The 21,522-nt window shown below is 47.0% G+C and overlaps 1 protein-coding gene across 1 annotated transcript in view; it reads right to left on the bottom strand.

Annotated features, from left to right (window-relative positions):
- LOC119097380 (cuticle protein-like) overlaps nucleotides 1–21,522 on the bottom strand; it is a 63,097-nt gene that overhangs the window by 29,302 nt on the left and 12,273 nt on the right. Inside the window, exon 5 of the mRNA XM_037220425.1 lies at nucleotides 19,777–19,930. Coding sequence (XP_037076320.1) covers nucleotides 19,777–19,930 — 154 coding nt within the window. The remainder of the gene's footprint in view (nucleotides 1–19,776; nucleotides 19,931–21,522) is intronic.

Raw genomic sequence — 21,522 nt, 5'->3', positions numbered from 1 at the left:
CATGCTGTCAACGCCCCTCACATTCTCATGGCGTTGCCGCTGTGTTTATGCACATGCAGAGCTGGGTGTGCATGGCTTATGCCACAGCTCAGGAGAGATCAGTTTTGCGCAAAGCGAGGAGATTTGAAAGTCATAGCTATCACTATCTGATGTGCAATGCTAGTGGAAAATGTTACCTATGTGGTCCTAAGGAATAGGTAGAAGCAACAAAGACCATACACCTAACCTTTCCACTAACATCACAATTAAAACAGAGATAGCTATGTCTTCCGCATCTTAATGTTTTGAGCAAATTACCTTACCACTCGGGACCTCTGGCATACGCCAGGCATGCTCAGCTCCGCATGTAGAAACAGGTTGCCCACACCATGTGGATGCGTGGAAGGAACGATTGTTTTTCGACGGGCAAAAATTCCCACCAGTACTTAAAGCGGGTAAAATCATCACTCACTGGGTACAAGATACCATTAACCCTTTGATGATGCTGATTATCCGAGATAACCCTTCGGGAACGAAGAGATGATATTAAACGCGTGGACGACGAAGGCAGAACCATTACATTTACCTGAGGACAACGTCCTTTGTGTTCATGATAACATGCATAAATGCTGAGACTGAGGCAGCATCCAAATTGTGCTGCTGACCTGGAATTGCGCCCTCGGTTGGTAGAGGTCAGGGCTCGCACAACAAGCACTGTTTAGGTGAGCTTTAAGCTCAGAGACACATCCATTCAAAACAACTTTTGTAAAAATCTTAAAATCTGCACTCTTTATTGCCAATGCCGGTCATCGAAGCTAGAAAGAGATGAAGAGGTAAGATGTTTCCTGATTTTGAAAAGTACACGCAACATACTTTATTCCTTTGATATCCTTACTGCCGGCTTTGAAAAATTATGGCTGGGCATGTCTCATCAATTTGTTTCTATTTCATAGTTATAATGTCGTTGAGCATTCTATTGTAAAGATAAAAGTACACATGGCGCATTGTTTGCAGAGTGTGTCTGTCCCCTCAAGCTGTCTAGACACGCTTCTTTTGTATAACCTTCAAGGGTGTATCAACGAATGCTCATCTGGGCAAGAGTAGTGTTAAATGAAGTGCTCTGTCTCCTCCCAAGAACACTCGGGTTGTAGGGAATGAAATATCGCATTATAACAGAAAGCCCAGAGAACAAGACATTTTGTTGAAGATAGCCCGATATGTTTACGGCATTGTCTGATGGCTGTAATCGTTGGCGCCAAACCCTGCCAATAGATAAGCTAACAATCTCTTCTAGTTGCTCTTGAACATGGTCACATGACTTTACGCTGCAATGCGGAAACAGCAAACCACTTTGAATGCTCTCCTTGACGAAAAACATGGTTTGTTTTGCCACTTGTAGAATTAAAACACACCCACTGCTTTTTCGAAAGCTCGCACCGTCCCAGTAATCATACTTTCCCAAGCGAGCCTGAGAGGATATGAAATATTGTTATGTGTCCCAACATGACTCCTTGAATAATCATCAAACGGGAGCTTTCGTTTTGCAGTTGGAAGCAATGCTTGAGCCCTTTCCTCTGAAATATTTAAAATCAGGCAACTGCGCGCGCACAGATAACATTGGGAATATCTCAACAAGCAACATTGGACTGTTGTGACGGTCAATGCTAATTATGCTCTTCAACAAGCCGAAGAAGGATTATCAGTTTAAGATGTAAAAAACCGTTCGATTACATCAAGAGGTAACAATGCGTCCGAGACTAATACACGAATCAGTGTGTAAGGCGTCGTTTAATGGCTGTTGGAAAATTATATTATGCAGGCACCATTGAACTGTGACATAGGTCACATGCGAAATGTCATGCTAATCCGACAGGTTAAAACAATTGCTGAATTGGCTTTCCCCTTATTTAAAGAACCAAACAAGCTTTATCAAAGTAGAAAGCAGCGTAAGAACATGTTTCAAAGTTGTAGTTGTTGTTGTTGCAGGATACGTTCCATTAACAAGCTCGCGCGTGGCTGGTTGAATACCTTTTGTTCGTGTAGGGATCCATTTAGCACAGCCACCGTATATTAAAAAATGAGATAGCTGGAGACACCAAATTCACAGGGGGAGGGGGGGGGGGAGGGGGATTATAACTCACCTTAAGTGGAAAGGTAAGGTTCCTAGGTCATGACATTAGAGCATGACCAAGGTCAAACCTCGAGCTGCCCAAAGTTCGTCAGGATCTCCTCATGCAACTGCCGTAAACCTAAATGCCTGTTCGACGAAAACTGTCATTTGTGTTCAATTAAGACCAGTGATATTGTTCAATCCTTATAAGGTCCGGATAAACAATAACTTACGATATGGCTGCTATTTCTTCATCCAAATCAGTGTTAGGGATTACGCCAGTCAGCATGTTCATAAAAGCAAATGTTGACCTGGGTCACTATCGGTCGGTGTCCTACTCTGACTTTTAAGGTATCCATGGAACATACATGCTAGGCATCTGTCATAGTGTGGCCGTACTACAGCTGGACTGATCCATGGCTCGAATCAAACCCTCACTGGAACCAGTGGCATGTCTCTCTTCAGTCGGTATCGTCCCCGCGATGCGCGACCTGCATACTACGAGTTGTTTGTTGGCCGATCGGAGTTCCTTGGTTTGTTTCGCATAATTGCTATTTTAAGGACGGAGCAGTATATTACATGCAATTCATTGCACCAAAGACGTAGAACACATACTTAAACGAGAAAACGATAAGGTATCATCACCCATAGGCGCACACTTGTTCATGTGTGGACTGTTCTTAATAGGGTTGAGAATGAGCTCCGTAAGATCGAGCAGACTTGTAAGAGACAGAAGCAGGCCGGTAAGAACGAGCAGGCGTGTAGGAACGAGCAGGTTTGTAAGAGGGAGCTGGCTGATAAGAGTGAACCGGCTGGTACGAGCGAGCAGCAGGATGGTAAGAGGGAGCAGGCTTGTAGGAAAGAGGTGTGTACGAGGGGGCAGGCTGGTAAGAGGGAGCAGCCTTGTAAGAGGGAGCGGCAGGGGCGTAGGAGCGGGCTGGGGCGTAGGTAGCCGCTCGGGGTACCGGGGCCTCGCCCGTCGTAGGTGACCTCGGCGTTGTAGCCGCCGTAGCCCTGGTTGTCAGCCGTGTACTTGACGTGCTGAACGCGGCCGTCGGGCAGGTTGACAGAGTAATAGCCCTGCACAACCTTGGTGTCACTGTTCTCGTTCTGGGAGAACACTGACCCGCTGTAATGGTCGTTGACGGCGTACGCAAACTGGTACGGCTGTTCGTAGTACCGCGGCTCCTGGTACAACGGGGCGTAGGGGGGCGCCCGGCCGTACGACGGAGCCGGGGCGTGGCTTGGCGCCGGAGCAGGAACGTAGCGTGGTGCCTTAGCTGGGGCGTAGCGTGGGGCGGGTGCCTGGCCGTAGCTTTGGGCGGCAGCCACCGACAGAACAGCGGCGAGAACGAAGATCTGAAATGATATAACACGGTGTATAACATACCCTAAGACTGTTCAAATGGCAACCACTCTGATATCGGACTAAATCTTGTATAATCTAATATGCAGTGTTGTGTTGTCTCGGCCTCTCAGTTGACCTCACCTTCATGGTGCTCTCAGTGTGATACGGTGGATGACTGATGCTCTGTTCCTGGCCCGGTAGCCTTATATCCGAGCCGTTGAGGAGGGCGGGGTCACTCGTGCTGCCAATCGCCCTCACCTTCTCATGGCGGGGCCGCCGTGTGTACGTGTACGCTGAGCGGAGTGTGCATGTAGTATGGCGGAGCCCTTGAGGGCTGAAGAATTTGGTGGAAAATATTCAAGATAGGTGGTCATGTTCATCTCTCGTTTATATCATGACGGTTTAGTATGCTTTTTAAGTATTCGTGAACGGTGGCACACTCTTAAAAAGATACACATTTCTGTACATACTATTTAACAGCGTGCTTATCAAATGATATGTAATGACAGCCTTCTCGTCTGTTTCTTTTTTCTGCTGAGGTCGCGTTACAGAAATACACCAAGAGAATGTTGTCAAGCTTTACTGGGCATATTTTTGGGAAATACTACATACAGTCTGCCTTACTTTCTCTTCCTTCCCACAGAATTACACCAGTTTTGAAAATATTCCACAGGATATTGCTGGGACAGAACGATCGGGTAAAGAGCAACCCATTTCATGCGCAAAGTGTTGTTTAAATGTACGACGGAACATATCTGTAGGATGTTGTCCAAGAGACAAGCTTAACGCTGGTGTAAACACACGTTCTTTAATGAGCATATGCAATATCTGAGTAACCCTGCTGGCGTTTAGTTGCTGCGAGTGGTGGTTACCTGCCCGCCGATGGTTTTAAATATTGCGTGGCATTGCTCCAAACGTGTGAAAAATTGCTCAGTACTATCTTTGCATTTTTGTTTCTAGTAAGAAATGCGGTAATTAAGACCAGCAGTTTTTTACTTGACACCGCATGATCCACGTCCCACAATTTCCGCGCACTACGTCCAACTACCAGCGATCTTCACACTTTGGATCCACCTCCTGCGATCTTCATGCTCTTGAGTCACCTTTGCACGATATTCGCTCGCATGATCCACGTATCCACGTTTTCACCAGTGCACTGTACATCGTGTCACGAAAACCTGCTCTGGATGCTTATTTTGACCTTCTGTCGTTTTATCACCTTTTTCATATGCGATCAGTGCACACGCATTTCAGTGGTTGACCATGTTACCTTGGCAGCGCGGCGTAGTAGACACAAGAGAAGGAAATCACATGCTGCGGTAGGGATATGTGTACTTTTCACCTATTTTAAGTTCTAAGCTCTCACACTGACATGACGACCATCCATATACATTCAGGTACTGGTTAAACGGCCTTATGTTGCCAAACAACGATGATATTGGCGGCACTTCGTACTTGATCTGTGTGTTATCCCCAACTGATAAGTAACCAGTGCCAATGCCTTCTGCTATATTTAACGTCGTTAACCAACCATAAGAACTTTGCTGGCCAAGAAACGAAGCTGCCGAAGTACCAGGAGCTTAAGACTTTTATTTATGATATCAAGCGCGTTTTAAGTCACAGGCTACTGCTTATAAGAATGAGCGCCTCTGGCCGTATAGTTCATGGTCATGGGAACCGTGTGACGGTACCTGTGCTGTTATTGGTGCATGCCGTCTTTATGCTAAACGCATTGTAGCCGCCTGCAGGCTCCAAACTCGTTGCCGAAACTCGGACACAACTCTAGTACCTTGTATTACATGAAAAAACCATGACACGATTTGTGGGAAACGCTTCACCGAGGTATAGACACAGGGGAAAAACATGTACTCAATATTAGCAATATCCCACAAATATATCCGCTCCGTTGTTATGAAACCATTATTCGGATGCAAATCTAATTCAAATGTATCCTAAACTCGACAATGGGTGATAATATCACCTTCACCCATCCATGCTTGCGGACGGCGTCGCCCCGCTGGAGATCAGCCATGTATGTGATCGAAGTCGCCGTCATGGTGATCAAACGCCAAAGTAAGGGAGAGGCTTGGTCCTAAGTAACTTCACCTCCCAAACAACTATCACAATCTCGGCAATCAAGCACCTCCCGACATCAGATGAAGCACGTTGGGGGTAAATGATAAACAATTCTGACAAATCGACTTTTTCGCGCTTTGCAGTCACAACTCCACACAAAATGCATCACTTCTAGCGAAAACAAGTTTGGTTAACATCTAATGGTGCACAAGTACCACAACTCTGGCGATTACAATCTGTAAATGACCACCTCAGTGCGGTCCCACTTTTTCCACAGGGGCGCCTGTTGTCAACCGGTCAGCTGCTCGGCCAGGCCTGCCCCCCCCCGCCCCCACCTCCCGATGTCAGGGGCGCTTAGCCGGTGGGGCGCTTACTCGTGTCATATTTCCCTTTTTTGGTTAATTAGAGCACACGTGGGATTCTGCAGCACGACTAGATATCATTTTTGAGATGTGATTGATAGGAAACTTGGGCAGCATTGCATCGTTTGCAGTATGCTACATCACGGGTACATAAAGTTGGTGAAATTCTCATTTCGTAATGCATATCGTGTCTAATAATTTGTACTTCCCAGTGGCTAGTGTGCCGTATGGCTGGGTATGTTCTGTCGAAAGTCTTCTGACTTACCCTGAAGCCAGCAAAAAATTGCTTGTTGCCAGTGAGGCTTTTCAAATCTTACCATATCCAACAATGTTTGAAATATTGTTGCTCGTGTGTTTTATGCATGAGGTGAATGTCTGGCACAGGGATTCAATCCAACCCTTCCCAACTACAGGCAGTCGCACGCATTTGTTCAACAATCGGATTGTATTTTGAGCTTTGTCTGAGTAATCCGGCATTAGGGACTCAACACAATGTCAGGCAGCGTGACGGTCGCAGGGCATCGCTGCTTGACGACCATACAACGCGGGTGTTATGGCAGTGCTTCTTCAGCCGCTATCGTCCCTGCGATGCGCGGCCAGAATAGGACGATTTCTTTGTTGGTCGATCGGGGTTCCTTGCTTTGTTTCACGCAATTTCTATTTTAAGGACGGAACAGTATATTACATGCAATTAATTACACCAAAGACGAAGAACACATAATTAAACGAGAACACAATAAGATATCAACACACGCACACACACACTTAATTCATTTGTGGACTGTTCTTAATACGATTTGGAAGGAGCTCCGTAAGATTGAGCGGACTTGTAAGAGGGAGCAGCAGGCCGGTAAGAACGAGAAGGCGTGTAGGAACGAGCACGTCCGTTAGAATGAGCGGGCCGATAAGAGCGAGAGGAAGAAGCAGGGCGGTAAGAGCGAGCTGGTTTGTAAGAGGGGACAGGCTGAAAGGGGCGAACAGGCTGGTAAGAGGGAGCAGCCTTGTAAGAGGGGGCGGCAGAAGCGTAGGAGCGGGCTGGGGCGTAGCTGGCCGACTCGGGGTACCGGGCCTCCCCGTCGTAGGTGACCTCGGCGTTGTAGCCGCCGTAACCCTGGTTGTCAGCCGTGTACTTGACGTGCTGAACCCGGCCGTCGGGCAGGTTGACCGAGTAGTAGCCCTGTACAATCTTGGTGTCGCTGTTCTCGTTCTGGGAGAATACTGCTCCGCTGTAATGGTCGTTGACGGCGTACGCAAACTGGTACGGCTGGGCGTAGTAGCGGGGCTCGTGGTACGACGTGGCGTATGAGCGCGCCCGGCCGTACGACGGAGCCGGGGCGTGGCTTGGCGCTGGAGCAGGAGCGTAGCGCGATGCCTTAGCTGGGGCGTAGCGTGGGGCGGGTGCCTGGCCGTAGCTTTGGGCCGCAGCCACCGACAGAACAGCGGCGAGAACGAAGATCTGAAATAATATAACGTACTGTGTAACATACTCTCAGAAAGTTAAAATGACGACTACCCTGTATTTGAACCAAATCTCGTATAATTGAGCATGCAGTGCTGTGCTGTCTTGACCTCTCAATTGACCTCACCTTCATGGTGCGCTCAGTGTGAGCTGGTGGATGACTGATATAACGCACTGTGTAACATGCTCTCAGACAGTTAAAATGACGACTACCCTGTATTTGAACCAAATCCCAAATAATCGAGCATGCAGTGCTGTGCTGTCTTGACCTCTCAATTGACCTCACCTTCATGGTGCGCTCAGTGTGAGCTGGTGGATGACTGATGCTCTGTTGCCGGCCCGGTGGCCTTATATACGAGCTGTTGTGGTGGGCGGGGCCGCTCGCGCTGCTAATCGCCTTCACATTATCATGTGGATCATGGTCACCGCCGTGTGTACGTGCAGGCAGAACTGGGTGTGCTGTATGGCAGGGCTCTGGAGAGGTGAAGTGTTTCGTGTAAAATATTCAAGATAGGTGGTAATATTTATATTTGTACGTGTTATTATGGCTCCAATATTTTTGAAGCATTCTTTAAAGGTGGTACACTCTAAAAGTGAAATGCATCCTGGTGTATCTTATGGCTTATCTTATCTTAAAGTCTCGTCACAAATGATAGAACACCCTGGGAATGCTTTCAATTTTGGCTTGACGAGTTTTAAAAAAAAGAAGAAATTACATCAGGCCTATATTTCTCACTTGTTCTGCCTTTACACCTGGCTCCGCCAAGTTCGCAATTAGTCCACGATTAAAAAACAATCTTCTTCACGTGCGTAGTCCTCCTTTAACGTAGACAGAACGTATCTGTAGGATATCTCGCGGGAGACAAGCTTAAAACTGACGTAGACACCGATTATGTAATGAGCTATTGCTCAAACAACGTGCACTATTTGAGTGAGCCTCCGGTGACTGGTGGTTACCTTCTTGTCGATGGCGTAGTATATTGCATCCAGCGTGCTCTCTCCACAGTTATGTATGATTTAGCTAATACGCTAATTAAAACCGGCACTTTTCTACGTAACACTACATGATGCAGCTCCTTCAGTCTCTGCGCGCTAGGTTCACCTACCAACTTTGCAGCTTTGATCAGTGCACACGTATTTTAGTGGTTGACCATGTTACCTTCGCAGCGCGGCGTAGTAGACACAAGAGAAGGAAGTGACATGCTGCAGTCGGGATGTGTGTACTTTTCGCCTCTGCTTAGTTCTAAGCCCTCACATTGACATAATGACCTTCTGTATACCTTCAGGTACTGGTTAAACGGCCTTCTGTTGCCAAGCAACGATGATATTGACGGCGCTCGGTATTTTGATCCGTGCTTTATGCTCAACTGATTAGTTACCAATGTCAACACCTTCTGGCATATTGAACGTCCTTAACCAACCATAAGAACTGTGTCGGCCAAGCAACGGAACTGCCGAAGTACCAGGAGCTTAAGGCTTTTATTTCTGATATCAAGCGCGTTTTAAGTCACGGGCTACTGCTTATAAGATCGAACGCCTCTGGCCGTACAGTTCGTGGTCATGGGAACCGTGTGACGGTACCTGTGCTGTTATTGGTGCATGCCGTCTTCATGTCAAACACATTGTAGCCGCCTGCAGGCTCCAAACTCGTTGTCAAAACTCGGACACAGCTCTAGTACCTTGTATTACATGAAAAAACCATGACACGATTTGTGGGAAACGTTTCACCGACGCATAGATGCAGTGGAAAAAACAAGCCGCACACAACATGAACACTATCCCACAAATATATCTGCTCCGTTATCATGAAACCATTGTTCGGGTAGAAATTCACTTCAAACGTATCCTACAACTCGACAAATGGGTCATAAAATCATCTCCACCCATCCATGCTTACCGACGGTATCGACCTGCTGGAGATCAGCCACGCATGTGATCGAAGTCGCCGCCATGGCGATCAAACGCCAAAGGAAGGGAAAGGCGGTGACTTGGTCTCAAGTAATTTCACCTCCCAAACAAATACCACAATCACGGCAATCAAGCACCTACCGACATCAGATGAAGCAAGTTGGGGATACATGATCAAAAACTCCGACGAATCGACATTATCGCACTTTGAAGTCACAACTCCACACAAAATGCGTCACTTCTAGCGAAAACATTTTTGGCAAACACCCAACGGGGCACAGGTACCCCACCTCTGGCGATTACGATCTGGAAAGGACCATCTCGGGGCGGTCCCATTTCTTCCAAAGGGTTGCTTGTTGTCAATCGGTCAGCTTCTCGGCCTGGCCTGCCCCCCCCCCCCCCCCCCCCCCCCCACCTCCTCCCGATGCCAGGGGCACTTAGCCGGTGGGGCGCTTCCTCGCATCACATTTTCTATTTTTGGCTAATTAGAGCACACATGGGATTCTGCAGCACGAATAGAGGTCATTTTTCAGCTATGGTTGATACGAAACTTGGGCAACATTGTATTACTTGCAGTATGCTACACTATAGGTAAATAAAGCTTGTGAAATTATCATTTTGTAATGCAGATCGTGTGTAATGATGTATAGTTCCTAGTGTGCCGTATGGTTGGGTATGGGTTATCCGAAAGTTTTCTGATTTCCCCTCAAGCCAGCAAATAATTGTTTGTTACCAGGGAAGCTTTTCAAAGCTTACAAAATCGAACAGTGTTTGAAATGGTGTTGCTTGTGTGTTCTGTGCATGATGTGAATATTTGGTACAGGACTTAGATTCAATCCTTCCTTACTAGAGGCAGTTGCATGCCTTCGTTACACAATCAGATTGTAATTTGAGCTTGGTCTGAGTAATCCGGCATTAGGAATTCAACACAATGTCAGGCAGCGTGGCAATTGTGGGGCATCGCTGCTTGGGAACCATACAACGCAAGTTTTATGAAGGTGTTTCTTTAGTCGCTATCATCCCTGCGATGCGCGATCTGCGTACTACAATTTGTTTGTTGGCCGATCAGAGTTCCTTGGTTTGTTTCACATTATTGCTATTTTAAAGACGGAACAGTATACAACATGCAATTCATTGCACCAAAGACGCAGAACACATAATTAAACTAGAAAACAACAAGATATCAACACACACACACACACACACACACACTTCATTCAGTTGTGGACTGTTCTTAATACGATTGGGAAGGAGCTCCATAAGATTGAGCGGACTTGTAAGATGAAGCAGCGGGCCGGTAAGAACGAGCGGGCGTGTAGGAACGAGCAGGTGTGGAAGAGGCAGCAGGCCGATAAGAGCGAACCGGCTGGTACGAGGGGGAAGCAGGGCGATAAGCGGGAGCTGGTTTGTAAGAGGGGGCAGGCTGAAAGGGGCGAACAGGCTGGTAAGAAGGAGCAGCCTTGTAAGAGGGGGCAGCAGGAGCGTAGGAGCGGGCTGGGGCGTAGCTGGCCGGCTCGGGGTACTGGGCCTCGCCGTCGTAGGTGACCTCGGCGTTGTAGCCGCTGTGACCCTGGTTGTCAGCCGTGTACTTGACGTGCTGAACGCGGCCGTCGGGCAGGTTTACCGAGTAGTAGCCCTGCACGATCTTGGTGTCGCTGTTCTCGTTCTGGGAGAACACTGATCCGCTGTAATGGTCGTCGACGGCGTACGCAAACTGATACGGCTGGGCGTAGTAACGGGGCTCCTGGTACGACGGGGCGTATGAGCGCGCCCGTCCGTACGACGGAGCCGGGGCGTGGCTTGGCGCCGGAGCAGGAGCGTAGCGCGATGCCTTAGCTGGGGTGTAGCGTGGGGCGGGTGCCTGGCCGTAGCTTTGGACCGCAGCCACCGACAGAACAACGACGAGAATGAAGATCTGAAATGATACAACGTACCGTGTAACGCGCTCTTGATAGTACAAATGAAGACCACTTTGATATTAGACTTAATCTCTTATAATCAAGCATGCAGTGCTGTGTTGTCTTTGCCTCTCAGGTGACCTCACCTTCATGGTGCTCTTGGTGTGATCCGGTGGGTGACTGACGCGTTGTTTCTGGCCCGGTGGGCTTATGTACGAGCCGTTGAAAAGGGCGGGGTCGCCCATGCTGCTAATCGCCCTCACGTTCTCATGGTGGGGCCGCCGTGTGTACGTGCATGCAGAGCTGGGTATGTTGTGTAATAGAGCTTTGGAGAGGTGAAGAGTTTTGTGCAAATTACTCAAGACAGGTGGTAATATTTATCTCTTTTACATGTCATTATGGTTGCTATGTTTTTGAAGCATTTTTTAAAGGTGGTAGACACTAGAAGTGATACACATGCTGGTGTACCTTAGGTCTTATCCTACCTTAAGGTCTCGTCACAAAGGATAAAACACCCTGGGAATGCTTTCAATTTTGGCTTGGTGCGTTTTTTCAACATTGCACTAGGTCTATTGTTCCTCATTTGTTCTGCGTTCCCACCTGGCTCCGCTAAGTTCGCAATTATTCCACTTTTTATTGAATGAGGTGATTTAATAAACGCAATCTTCTTCACGTGCGTAGTCCCCTTTTAATGTAGACTGAACGTATATGTAGGAAATCTCGCGGGAGATAAGCTTAGCACTGACGTAAACACTGGTTATGTAATGAGCTGTTGCTCAAACAACATGCACGATTTGAGTAAGCCTCCAGTAACTGGTGGTTACCTTCTTGTCGATGGTGTCGTACATCGCATCCAGCGTGCTCTATTCGCATTTGTGTTTCCTATAGCTAAGGTGCTGATTAAAACCGGCACTTTTCTACGTCACACTACATGATCCGGCTCTTCCAGTCTCTTCACGCTAGGTCCACCTACCAACGATATTCACCCTCTGGATCCACCTCCCCCGACCTTCACGCTCTTGAACCACCTCTGCACGATGTTCGCTCGCATGGTCACTCATGCACTCTATCAAAAGTGCACTGTGCATTGTGTAGAAAAACCTGCCCCGAATGCTTATTTTGAGCTGGCGCATTGATTTTTTCCTTTTCATCTGCAGAAAGCGCACACACATTTCAGTGGTCGACCATGTTGACCACGTAGCGCGTCGTAGTAGACACAATACGGAAATAGCATGCTACTGCCGTGATATGTGTATGCTTAGATATGATGTCAGTGCCCTCATACTAAGTTAATGGCCTTTCGTATGCCAGCAGCTACTGGTTAAAATATGTTGTGATGCTAAGCAAAATGACATTGGCGGTACTTTGTATTTTCAGCTGTGCTTCATCAACAGATGAGTACACGAGTGCCAACTCCTCTTGCTATCTTGATTGCTCATCATACAAAATTTGATTTCAGAATACCGGGATACCAGAGCTGAGAACCGTGTAACGATTATTTTCTGTTTATTGGTGTGTGCCGTCTTTATCATAAATGTATCCTACTATCTGGTGTGGAAAACTGAAACACTCAGACGGCTTTACGGGACGAATATATTCATCCGCAATATGTGATTGATGGGAAACTTCGGGACGGCATTGTATTGATTACAGCAAGCTGTCCCATGCGTAGGTAATGTTACCGTGATTACCATCGTTTTCTGTAAATCGTTTTAGGGGAGGTAGCATTCGGAATGGTAACTATGTCGTATGATTTGAGATCTCACCCAAAAGTGTTCGGATTTCCCCCGAAAGCATGTTAAAATTATTAGTTTACGAGGCAGTTTTCCAACTCTTAAGAAAAAACCACCATATGAAATGTTGTTGCTGATTTGCTTTTTGCACCATCTGTAATTATCTGTTGTATTATGGCTGTATTACAACTGTAGCGATCCAGGGCTCGGATCCAACCATTACTGGGGATAGTGACATGCCTCCCTTCAACAATCTGATGGTATTTTGTGCTTTGCCTCAGAAATCCGGCGTTAATGATTTAACACAATGTCGGCCAGCGTGTTGGTGGCAGTTCACCACTGTTTCAGGATCATACATCACAAGTGTTATGGAAGCGTTTGTTCAGTCGCTATCATCCTGCCCGCGATGTGCGACCTAATTGCGACGATGTTTTGGTCCCCGATCCGAGTTGCTTGGTTTGTTTCATGTAATGAATTGTTTAAAGTACGAACAGTTTATTTTACGCAATGCATTACACCAAAGACGTAGAACACACATTTAAACGAGAAAACAATAAGATATGAACGCACACTCAACTGAGTCGTGGACTCTTGCTAATACGATTGGGGAGGAGCTCCGTAAGACTGAGCGGGCTTGTAAGAGGCAGCACTAGGCCGGTATGAACGAGCAGGTGTGTAAGAGGGAGCAGCAGGCCGGTAAGAGGGAGCTGGTTTGTAAGAGGGGGCAGGCTGATAGGAGCGAACAGGCTGGTAAGCGGGAGCAGCCTTGTAAGAGGGAGCGGCAGGAGTGTAGGAGCGGGCTGGAGCGTAGATGGCCCGCTTGGGGTGCTGGGCCTCGCCGTCGTAGGTGACCTCGGCGTTGTAGCCGCCGTAGCCCTGGTTGTCAGCCGTGTACTTGACGTGCTGGACTCGGCCGTCGGGCAGGTTGACCGAGTAGTAGCCCTGTACGATCTTGGTGTCGCTGTTCTCGTTCTGAGAGAACACTGATCCGCTGTAATGGTCGTTGACGGCGTACGCAAACTGGTACGGCTGGGCATAGTTGTGCGGCTCCTGGTGCGACGATGCGTAGGAGGGCGCCCGGCCGTACGACGGAGTCGGGGCGTGGCTTGGCGCCGGAGCAGGAGCGTAGCGTGGCGCCTTAGCCGAAGCGTAGCGTGGGACAGGTGCCTTGCCGTAGCTTTGGGCCGCAGCCACCGACAGAACAGCGGCGAGAACGAAGATCTGAAATGATATAACGTAGTGTATGACATACTCTTAGATAGTGCAAATGACGACCACTCTGCTGTTGGACCAAATCTCGTATAATCAAGCACGCTGTGCTCTGCTGTCTTGGCCTGTCAGTTGACCTCACCTTCATGGTGCTCTGAGTGTTGTCTGTTCGGTGACTGATACTCTTTGCATGGCCCCGTGGTCTTATATACGAGGCGTTATGAAGGGCGGGGTCACTCATGCTACTAATAGCCCTCGCATTCCCATGGTGGGGCCGCCGTGTGCATGTGCATGCAAAGCTGGGTGTGCACGTCGAATGGAAAGGCGGTGGAGAGGTAAAGTGTTCCGTGCAATACATGCAAGATGAATGGTCATATTTGTATCTCTTTGGTGACATGGTGGTGTGGCATGGTTTTGACAATATAAGCATTTAACATGTTGCGACACTCTAAAAGTGATACACGTACTTTTGCACGTTTTTGAACAGTGCGTTGAACAGATGAGATACAATGACCCGTTGACCCGATGCCTTCCGACCCGTTGTAGGTCGCGTTAAAAAAGATACGTTTTGAGAATGCCGTCAATTTTCACGCGACGGGTTCTTAAAAAATGCTACATTTGGTCTGCATTTACTACTTTTTCTGTCTTCCTATTGAGATCCACGAACTTTGCAAATATTCCGCGGGATTGTGTTTGAATGGAAACTAACCCATTTCACGTGCACAATTTCCCGTTAATGTAAGACTAAACGTATCTGTGCGATACCGTCCAAGAGATATGCTTAACACTGGTGCAATCCCACATCCTGTAATGAGCTGTTGGTCTTACAACATGCAATCTGTGGGTAGCCTGCTGGCGTTTACTTGCGGTAACTGGCGGCTTCCTGCTCGTCGGAGGTGTGGGATATTGCTGTATGTTGCTCCTAACGTTCTGTGTTCGCGTTTTTTGTTGTTTTCTGTTAAGTGATGGGCTTATTAAGAACAGTACTTTTCACGTGACACTACATGATCGATGTCCCACAATTTCTGCGCACTAGGTCCACCTATTGGCGATCTTCACACTTTGTACCCGCCCCTCTGCGATCTCCACGGTCTTGAACCACCTCCGCACGATGTTCACCCGCATGATTCACTTTTCCATGTTTTTATAATTGTATTGTGCATGGTGTCGCAAAAACCTGCTGTGGGTGCTGATTTTGACCTCGGGCTATGTTGTCGCCTTTCCTTCATCTGCATAAGGTGCACACGCATTTCAGTGGTCAACCATGTTACCTACGCAGCGCGGCGTTGTAGATACAAGAGAAGGAAATCGTATGCGACAGTCGGGATATGTGTACTTTTTACATATGTTGAGTTCGAATTTCTCATACCGAGATAGTTGCCTTTCGTATACCACCACGAGCTGATTAAACGACGTTGTGTTGTCAGACAACAATCATATTGGCGGCACCTTATATTTTGAGCTGGGCTCATCCTCAAGAGATAAACACACCAGTGCATTACCTCATGCTATATTGAGCGTCATTAACTCATCAGAAGCACGTTTGGGGGCCAAGAAACGAAACTACTGATGTACGAGCAGTTAAAATATTTTCTTTCTTATATCAGGGGCGTTTCAAGTCACGGGCCACCAGTTGTTAGATTGAGCACTTCTGGCCACAGAGATGGCGATGGTGGGAGCCATGTAACGGTGCCCGCGTTGTTTATTGGTGCATGCCGTCTTCAATCTGAACGCGTTGTAGCCGCCTGCAGTCCGCAAGATTGTTGGAGGCACTCGTACATAGCTCCGCTACCTTGTATTGTACCAGAAGCCATGGCACGGTTTCTGGGAAACATTTCACGGTTGCATCGATGCAATTGAAAGAAATACGTTGCAATTAAAATGAAAAATGAATATTATCACACAAATGTATCCGCTCCGTATTAATGACGTCATTATTCGGATACAAATACACTTCAAAATGATCCTAGATCTATCCATGCTTTCACTCTGCAGACTAGCCTGGGCGTGATGAAAGTCGCTGCAGTGTCAATTAAGTACCTTACTCTCGGCAATCAAGCACTTACTGACATTGGACGAAGCTTTTTTTGATAAATGATCAACAAACTCCGACAAATCGACATTATCACACTTGGCAGCCAGAACTCTATGCAAAATATGTCACTTCTACCGGGCACAATTTTGGTAAACATCTAACAACGCACAAGTACCACAACTCAGGCGAGCGCGAGCGGGGAATGATCACCCCCGGGCGATCCCACTTTCTCCAGAGGGGTGCTCGCTGTCAATCGGCTAGGCGCCCCGCCAGGCCTGCGGCCCCATTCCAGGCCGGGCGTGCTTTGCCGGTGGCGCACTTGCATCATATTTTCTCTTTTTGGTTAACTAAAGAACTCATGCGATTCCACGGCACTAATACATTTTGGGGTTTCGGGGCGCATCGACTGCTGTAGGTCATGCAGCGGCACGAATAGAGTAATTTATCAGATATGATCCGTACAAAACTTGGGCAACATTGTATTGCTTGCAGTATGCTGCACCATAGGTATATAACATTTGTGACATTTTCCTTTTGTAATGCAGATCGTGTCCCGCAAGGCATAGCTCGTAATGGTAAGTGTGCAGTGTGGTTCGATGTGTTCTGCTGGAAAGTTGTCTCATTTCCCATGAAGCCAGCGAAAAATTAGCAGTTCCAAAGAAATGTTTTAACGTTTCACCAAATCCAACAACGTTCGAAATGTTTCTACTTGTGTGTGTTGTGGATAACGAAGGTTTGTTGGAAAATTTGAATTCAGTCCTTACTGAAACCAGTTACATTTCTCCGCTCCACAATCTGATGATACTTTTTAATTTGTCTCCGGAAACCGGTATTAATGATTTAGCACAATGTCGGCCAGCGTGTCGGTCGCAGAGCACCGCTGCTTCAGGACCAAACAACACGAGTGTTATGTAAGTGTTTCTTCAGTCGCCGATCAGAGTTGCTTGGTCTGTTTCATATTATTGATTTTTCAAGTACGCAACAGTTTATTCCATGCAATTTATTACAGCAAAGACGTATAGCGCACACTTAAACGAGAAAACAATAAGATGTCAATGCATCCTCAGCTGACTTGTGGACTCTTCTTAATATGATTGGGAAGGAGCTCCGTAAGACTGAGCGAGCTGAGCTCTATAGAGGTGAAGAGTTTTGTGCAAAAGATTCAAGGTAGGTGGTTATAGTTATCTTTGTCATGGTATGACAGTCTAATATAGTAAGTGTTTTTTATATTGGTGCACTCTGGAAGTGTTGCACATTCTTGTGCACTCTTTTAGCGGTTTGCATAACGGATAAGATGCAATGGCGTCCTTCCTGTTGTTTAGGTCTCGTCACATATGATACGCTCTGAGAATGTTTTCAATTTTGACTGGAATGGTTGTGTTAAGTATATTGCATTAGGTGTCTTTTTCTTCCTTGTCACTTGTTCAGCCTTCCCACTTAGTTCCACGCTTGCAAACATTCCGCAGGGGTTCCTGTTAAATGAAACGAGTTGATAAAAGCGATCCACTTCACGTGCATAGTCCTCCTTTAATGTAAGGCCATGCGTATATGTAGCATGCCGTGCGAGAGATAAGCTTAGCACTGATGCGAACACCCGTCATGTAATGTACTGTTGCACATACAATATCCACTCTCTGAGTAGCCCTGCTATAGCTTGTGGTTGTCTACTTGTCGATGGTGTAGTATATTTATATATGTTGCTCCCAGCGTGCACTCTTTGCAGCTGTTTTCCTTTACGTTACGCGCTTATTAAAACTGGGACTGTTACACGTAGCACTACATGATCCACTCCCTACAACCTCTGCGCGCTAGGTCCACCTACCAACAAGATTCACACTTTGGATCCAACTCCCCGCGATCTTCATGCTCTTGAGCTACCTCTGCACGAAATTAGCTTGCATTACCTACTTCTATACGTTGTCACAAGTGCACTTTACATTATGTCCGAAAAACCTTCTCGTGTGCTTATTTTAAACTCCAGCCGTTTTATCACCTTCCCTTCATCTCTAGAAAGTGCACACTCATTTCAGTGGGCGACCATATTAACTACGCATCTCGGCATAGTACACACAATACAAAAAAAAACACATTTTACGGTCGGGTTATTGTGTACGTTTTAGATATCATGAGTTCAATGTCCATATCCTGAGATCATGGCTTTTCGTACGCCAGCAGGTACTGGTTAGACAATGCGTGATGTTAAACAACGATGATATCGGTGACGCTTGGTATGTTGAGCTGTGCTTTATCGTGAACACATGAGCCCACCAGTGGTAATACCTTTCTACTATACTAATTACTCAGCATATTAACTTTGGTCTCAGTATACCGAGATACCAGAGCTGAGGGCCTTACTTTATTACGTCAAGAATGCTTTAACTCACAGGCTGCTACTTGCAAGATTGAACATTCCTTTGCCTACATAGTTGGTGCTTATGAGAACGGTGTAACGACCTATGCTGTTCATTGGCGTATGCAGTCTTTATGTTCAAGGTATCATTTGGTCGGCTATGTATGATTGGAACACTCAGGTGACTCTACGGAGAGAAAAAGTTGAGTCGCAAGATATGACTGATAGGAAATTTTGGCGACCTGGTATTAATTGCGGCAATCCTGTGCCACGCGTAGATGTATGCTCGGATTGCGATTTTCCCGAAAAGCGAGTGAACATTGTTGGTTCAAAGATAAGCTTTTCAAATCTTAACAAATAGTACTGAAATTGAAATGGTACTCTAGTTTGCTTTTAGTACAAAATGTAGGTACCTGTCAAAGCGCATCCGTATTTCGATTTGAGTGATCCAGGGTCCGAATCGAATCTTTTCTTGAGACAGGTGCATGCCTTTGTGCAATAATGTGATGGTATTTTATGCTTTGCCTCAGTAATGCTTTATTACGAATTTGACACAATGTCAGGCAGCGTGTCGGTTGCAATGCAGCGCTACTTTATGACTAAACAACACCAAAGTTATATAAGCGTTTCTTCAGCCGCCCTCATCTTCCCGCGATTTGCGACTTGGATACGATTTGTTTGTTGGCCAGTTTAAGTTGCTTGGCTCGTTTCACTTAATTGCTATTTCAAGTACGTAATAATATATTGCATTTAACTCATTGCACCAAAGACGTAGAACACAGACACCAACGAGAAAGCAATCAGATTTGAACAACGCAACACAATTGGCTGAGTTGTGAACTCTTCCTAATACGATTGGGAAATTGGGAGATTAATACGATTGGGAATAAGATTGAGCGGACTTGTAAGAGGCAGCAGCAGGACAGTAAGAACGAGCAGGCGTGTAGGAACGAGCAAGTGTGTAAGAGGGAGCAAGCCTATAAGGACGAACCGGCTGGTACGAGGGAGCAGCGGGGAGGTAAGAGGGAACAGGCTTGTAGAAACGAAGTGTGTGCGAGGGGGCAGGCTGGTAAGAGGGGGCAGCCTTGTAAGAGGGAGCGGCAGGAGCGTAGGAGCGGGCTGGGGCGTAGGTGGCCGGCTCGGGGTACTGGGCCTCCCCGTCGTAGGTGACCTGGGCGTTGTAGCCGCCGTATCCCTGGTTGTCAGCCGTGTACTTGGACGTGCTGAACGCGGCCGTCGGGCAGGTTGACCAAGTAGTAGCCCTGTACGACCTTGGTGTTCGCTGTTCTCGTTCTGGGAGAACACTGACCCGCTGTAATGGTCGTCGACGGCGTACTCGAACTGGTACGGCTGGGCACAGTACCGCGGCTCCTGGTACGACGGGGCGCAGGAGGGCACCCGGCCGTGCGACGGAGCCGAGGCGTGGCTTGGCGCCGGAGCAGGAGCGTAGCGTGGTGCCTTAGCTGGGGCATAGTGCGGGGCGGGTGCCTGGCCGTAGCTTTGGGCTGCAGCTACCAACAAAACAGCGGCGAGAACGAAGATCTGAAATGAATGCGAGGTCCTGTATAACATGCTCTTAGACCATTGAAATAGCGACCACTCTGCTATTAGACCAAATATCGTATACTTGAATATGCAGTGTTGTGTTCTCTTGACCTTTCAGTTGACCTCACCTTCATGGTGCTCTTGTTGTGATCCGGTGGGTGACCTACGCTCCGCTCTCGGCCCGCTGGTCTTATATACGAGCCGTTGTGGAGGGCGCAGTCGCTCTTGTTTCTAATACCCTTCACCTTCTCATGGTGTGGTCGCCTGTGCGTATGTGCCGGCAAAACTGAGTATGCATGTCGTATGACAGAGCTGTGAAGAGGCTAATGATTTCTTGGAAAATATTCAAGAGTGGTGTTTATATCTATCCCTCCTTGATGTCATGGTGTAGTATGTGTTTGAAGCATTCATGAAAGGTGGCACACTAAAAGTGATACATATACTTGTGGATATTTTTTAGCATTATTCTTAATGGATGAAATGCAATGGGGTCCTTCTGGTTTATGTTTTTCAGGTCGCGTCACAAAGGATGCAGTCTGAGAATGCCGTCCGTTTTCACTCGGCAAGGTCTTTAAGAATTTCGCATTGGGTCACTTTGTCTTACTTTTTTTCTTCCTATCGAGTTCCGCTACTTTTGGAAATGCTCCACAAGATTTTGTTTTTCCTGGAGTGATTTGAAGTAGCAACCCATTTTACGTACATGTTTATGTCCGATTCTTTATTATTATTTATTTTTATTATTATTCTTCTGTTATGTTATTCTGAACGTATCTGTACCATACCGAGCAAGGGAAATGATTGACGCTGGTGCAAACACACACCCTGTAATGAGCTGTTGCACTGACAAGGTGCATTCTCTGAATAGCCCTGCTTGCGTTTAGTTGCTGTAGTAACTGATGGTTACCTGCTTGTCGATGATGTTATATATTGCTGGACGTGATTTCCAACGTTCTCTGTTCGTATTTTTGTTTCTCTTAAGTAATACGCTAATTCGGACCCGCACTTTTTAACGTCACACTACATGGCCCACCTCCCACAATCTATGCGCACTAGGTCCACTTACCAACAATGTTCAACCTCTGGATCCATCTCACGCGGTTTTTGCGGTCTTCAACCGCCTCTGCACGATATTCACTCTCATGATCCACTTCTGGGAACTAATCCATCTAGGCATGTTGTGAAAGATGCGGAGATGAAATTTGAAAAGCACGTTACAATCAAACCGAATACTATCACACAAATGGATCCGCTCCGTCATCATGAAACCATTATTGGCATACAGATCCATTTCGGACTGATCCTAAAACTCGACAGATGTGCCATAATATCATATCCGTCCATCCATGCTTACAGACGCTATTGCCCTTCTGCACACTAGCCACGGACGTGGTGGAAATCGCCGCCATCGCCATCAAACACTGAATGAAGAGAACGGCGTTTATTTGGTCTTAAGTAATTTCAGCTTGCATACAAATATCACAATCTCGGCAATCAAGCGCCTGCCACGAAA

The sequence above is a fragment of the Pollicipes pollicipes genome, unplaced genomic scaffold (assembly GCF_011947565.3).
Source record: "Pollicipes pollicipes isolate AB1234 unplaced genomic scaffold, Ppol_2.1 Scaffold_4295;HRSCAF=5057_pilon_pilon_pilon, whole genome shotgun sequence".
NCBI classification, from domain to species: Eukaryota; Metazoa; Arthropoda; class Thecostraca; order Pollicipedomorpha; family Pollicipedidae; genus Pollicipes; species Pollicipes pollicipes.
The sequence above is the reverse complement of the archived record's forward strand: the minus strand, read 5'-3'. Positions and strand labels throughout refer to the sequence as shown.